General features: G+C 37.4%; 2 protein-coding genes across 2 annotated transcripts; both read left to right on the top strand.

The window, feature by feature from the left end:
• Positions 1-586: 586 nt before the first annotated feature.
• On the top strand, positions 587-1,693 carry TM35_000231710 (GTP-binding protein; the record flags this gene model as incomplete). Its single annotated transcript, XM_029027411.1, has 1 exon — positions 587-1,693. One exon carries the CDS (start codon positions 587-589, stop codon positions 1,691-1,693), a length of 1,107 nt encoding a protein of 368 aa, XP_028881266.1.
• Positions 1,694-2,718: 1,025 nt separating this feature from the next.
• Positions 2,719-4,716, top strand: TM35_000231720 (putative NUP-1 protein; the record flags this gene model as incomplete). The annotated part of the gene is made up of 1 exon (XM_029027412.1): positions 2,719-4,716. A coding segment is annotated over one exon (1,998 nt), but the record flags the coding sequence as incomplete, so codon positions are not given.
• Position 4,717: the final 1 nt, after the last annotated feature.

A 4,717-nucleotide genomic window follows, 5' to 3' on the forward strand; every position in this document is an offset into this window, starting at 1 on the left:
ATTATTATTATTATTATTATTATTATTGTTAGCACTGTCTCTTGAAAACTGTTCTTTTTGTTGTTGTTGCTGTTCGTTCATTTTCCCCCATTCGCTCTACAATATTTGAAATAGGAGTGTGTATATATTTGTGTAATATTGCACTCTTTGTTTTTTTTTTTTCTTCATCATCATCGTCGTCGTCTGAACAGTTTATCTTTCATATAAATATATTTATATTATATATTTATATTATACACACAGGCGAATATACACACACACACACACAAAGACATACTTTTTCCCATTCTTATTCATATTATTATTATATTTTTTATTTTGATGTTTTTTTTTTTCTTTTTTTCATATGTAATCCACCCCACATAATGTCTTCGACATGATCTATATATATGTATAAACAACCTACGGAAAAAAAAAGGTGGGTTTTTATGAAAATAACAATAATGAAAAACACTCTGAGTCTGTGAGAAAGTGTCATTTCCTTTCTTTTTTTTTTCTTTTTCTCTCTTCCTCTCTCTCTCTCTCATATATATATATATATATATTGTATACTCATATATGTGTGTTTGTTTGTATTTGTAGAGTAATGCTTCGAGTCTGCGCTGTTCTTTGGCGCCGTCGTGGTGCTGGCATTATTGGACTTCCCAATGTTGGCAAGTCCACACTATTTAATGCCCTCACCTGCAGTCAACAGGCAAAAACAGGGAACTTCCCATTCTGTACAATTGATGCCAATCTCTCTAAAGTCCCTGTTGTAGATGATCGTCTTCGTAAACTTGCCGCCTTTACAGGAGCTCAGAAAATTGTAGATGTGGAGATTGATATTGCCGATGTTGCTGGATTAATTGAAGGAGCCTCAAAAGGCGCGGGACTGGGAAATAAATTTCTTAACGATATTCGTCCATGTGCGATTTTACTACACATGGTGCGGTGCTTTGAAAGTGCGAGAGATGGCTTTGAAACCCCAACGCCATTAGATGATATTAGCACTATTGTAAATGAACTCGTATTGGCTGATCTGGAGGCGATGGAAAAGGCCGTTCATAAAATTAATAAAACACGAAAATCGGGAGATGCGGGATTAAATTTTTGTCAACGTGTGGTCTCTTGGTTACAAGATGGTAAACCCGCATCTATGATGAAATTAAAGAATGAAGAAGAAATACAATGGTTACAACAATATCAACTTCTTTCAGCAAAACCCATGTTGTTTGTATTAAATGTAGATGAGACTAGTGTGGTATCGGGAAATAATTTTACAAAAGCTGTAGAAGATAAGTTTGGATTGGATCATACTTGTCGAGTATCCGCTTCATTAGAAGAACAAACCTCACAACTTAACTCCCGTGAGGAACGTCTTTTATTTTTACAAGAGTATGGTGTGGAGATACCAAGAGGTGAGGTATTATTACGATCTGCTTATCGTATGTTGCGATTACAATCTTTCTTTACCGTTGGACCTCTCATGGCTCATGGTTGGGCAACAACAGAGGGCGTTAATGCACGAGAGGCCAGTGGAGAAATTCACACCGATATGGAAAAACACTTTGTACGGGCAAAGATATTACCATGGGATGTGTTTATTACGAAACCGAATCTCGAGGCAGCGGAGATGCAGATGATGTACGTGAATGCCAATCATATTATGAAGGATGGAGATGTTATGATTGTTGAACATAACGCTCCGAGATGATGAACTTTTATTTATTTATTATTATTTTTTTTTTTCTTTACTTCTTCTTCTTCTAACAGGAAGGTTGATGATGATGATGATGATATGGTGAGACTGTTTTTTTTTTTTTGTTTGTTTGACTGGTTGTTGTTTTGTGTCTGTGGTGTTGATATATATATATATATATTTCCCTGTTGTTCACAGAGTTTGTTAAGAGTAAAGAAGAAGAAAAAAAAAAGAATAATAATATCCAAGAGAAGTGAATACACCCACCCCAAAAACCAACGAAAAAAGAAAGGAACTGTACATGTAATTGTGGTTAACATTGATATATCCATAAACGAGGAGGATACTTTTTTTTTTTTTCTTTTCCTATTTGTTTCTTCTTTTTTATTTTTATTTCCATATACCCCTTTCCCTATATATATATATATATTCTCTCTGATTACGATTAGAGTGTATTTAGAAGAATTATATTACTCAGAAGTGAGGGGAACGGGAGAGAGTGTGCGGTAGCGAAGCCGCGAACAACCCGCAGAAGTCAACAGAAGAGAGAAGTGCGTGTCACTTAAGAAAAAAAAAAAAGAAAAGACACACACAGGAACGAAGGGAAGAAGAAGGAAGGAAAGAACGGAAAGAAAAACAGAGAAAGAAAAAAAAAAAACAAGAGGTTAATTCAAATAAGAAATACGTGTGGCCGGACCCCTAAAAAAAAAAAAGAGGGAGAAAAAAGGTCGAAAAGATAATTTATACTTGCAGAAGACAACAAGGCAGAAGAGTAAAAAAAAAAAAAAAAAGAAAAAAAAGGGAAAAGAAAAAGAAAGGAACACACAGACACAGAGAGAGTGAGTGAGAGAGAGCGTCCCTCCCACATACTTCTCTAGACTTTAAGATCATATATATACATACACACACTAGAGAAGACCAAGGTTCGAAAAAGGTTGGCTCGTTAAACCTTACAAAAAACTTAACAGTTCTTGGTAGCGCACGAAGAGGTGAAGAAGAAGAAGAAGAAAGACAAGAATAACAAAAAAAAAAAAAAAGAAATGTTTAGTACCAATGATGCCCGTCGATATCCAGGATTCTTCACTAGAACATGGACGCCACCACCTGAGGGTATTGGCAACAGAAGTAATAACATTGTCTTTACACACGGAACTACACCGCCATTGACTCCACGCCTCGTCACGCCGATTAGTGTGAGAGGACTTGCAGCCACAGACCCATTGGGTCGTCTAACTCATAGTATGCCAACAGCCGCTGACGTTCAGGCAAACCGCGCATTAGTTGGAATCTCACGGGAAGAGCCTAATATTTCTCCACATATCAGTACTTTAGATGTAAATGCTTCTGCACGTATTAAAGATACTCAACGTTGTCGCTCCGGTTGGGATGATATGACGCCGGAGGAACGAATGGACTATACAGCACGTCTTGAAAGTGATATGAGTAATGTGAAGAATACTCTGGATCGTGCTTATCATCTTAGAGATCATTATAAAGAAGAGGCTGCACGATTACGAGGAGAAGTGATGCAAAAACAAGCTTTATTTGATCGTCTTGAACGTGATCATCGAAAGTGTAGTGAAGTTATAAGATCTCATCAATTAGAAGTTCAGGAATTACGACGTCAACTTGATCTATCAGAAGGAGAAGTCTATCGTCTAAAGCAGGTGCTACAGTCTAAAGGAGAAAATGAATTCTTTTCACCCATGGACTATGAGAGACGATTTTCACAAAATGAGACTGAAATGGCTAGACTGCAAGAAGAAAACAGAAGTCTGGAGAACCAGATACAAAACTTACGAGAAGAACTCAAAGCTAAAAGCTCACTAACTGTACAAAAAACAACTAAGAGTGTTCAAGTAGATATTCTGGATGAGTCACTCCAGAAAATGGGTCAATATGAAGAAAAAGAAGAACAATTGGCACAGTCACAACACTTGATACAAGTGTTGCGTGCCGAAATGCAGGATTTAAGACAGCAACTCCAGAAAGAACGTCTTGACAATGAAAGTAGTCTTAACGAATTAATTACGCAGCGTAACTCTACCCAAAGTATAAACACCTCTTTAAGAGAGGAAAAAGAAGCCCTTGATGATCTTTGCCGACGTCAAAATAAAGAAATTCAGGAATTACGTGAGGATTTGCTACAACGGGCACCAGTATCACATCAAGACTACCACGCTCTCACTAAACGTTATGAAGAACTGAAAGAAGAAATTGAGCATCTAAAAGAAAAACACGATAATTCACTTGACATTGCTCTAGAACTAGAAAAACAAACACTGCAGCAGCAACTATTTAACCTCCGTCACGAAGGAGAAGAAAAGGAACGTTTGTTACAGAACTCACTTAAGGATGCAAGCCGGTTGCGAGAATTAAATGAAAATTTTCAAAAAGAACTTGAACTATCACGAATGACAAAAGAATTGCTAGAAAAGGAACTTTCCAAAACTAAAAAAGAGTTACAATCTACAGAACAGAGCAACCGTGAAGCAGAAAATATTATCGAAGATTTAAATAAACGTGTATCTACACAATTATCTACTATAAATCAACTAACCGATCGGTTAAACTATATCCAGCACACTACACACCAAGTAAAAAATTATGATGAGGAACAACAGTCAACTCAGGGGATATACGGAACAACCACCTCAGCAACAACAGAAATCCGCACTGATACTGAAATAATGTCACAGAAAACCACACAAACTACAATTGTAAAGCATCCAACAAAGCAAACAAAAGTCACTGAATCCATACAAAAATCAACAGATGCAAAAGCCGTAACCGAAGAACAAACACAAATACCAACGTCAACTGCAATAACAGAAGACATAACAAGATTACAAATGGAGTTACAAAATGCATGCAACACAAGGAAGGACCTAGAGATCGAGAATGCTGATCTGCGTGAGCGCCTCTCTGCGGCAATGGCGTCCATCGATCAGCTTGCAGAGGAGCGCAATGTACAGGCTGCGAAGGTAGCTGAGCTGACAGATGCCGTTTCTCGTCTTGAGAGCACTGCGGATGCTCCTG

Source organism: Trypanosoma theileri, assembly GCF_002087225.1.
Source record: "Trypanosoma theileri isolate Edinburgh chromosome Unknown TM35_Tth_23_V1, whole genome shotgun sequence".
Taxonomy (NCBI): domain Eukaryota; phylum Euglenozoa; class Kinetoplastea; order Trypanosomatida; family Trypanosomatidae; genus Trypanosoma; species Trypanosoma theileri.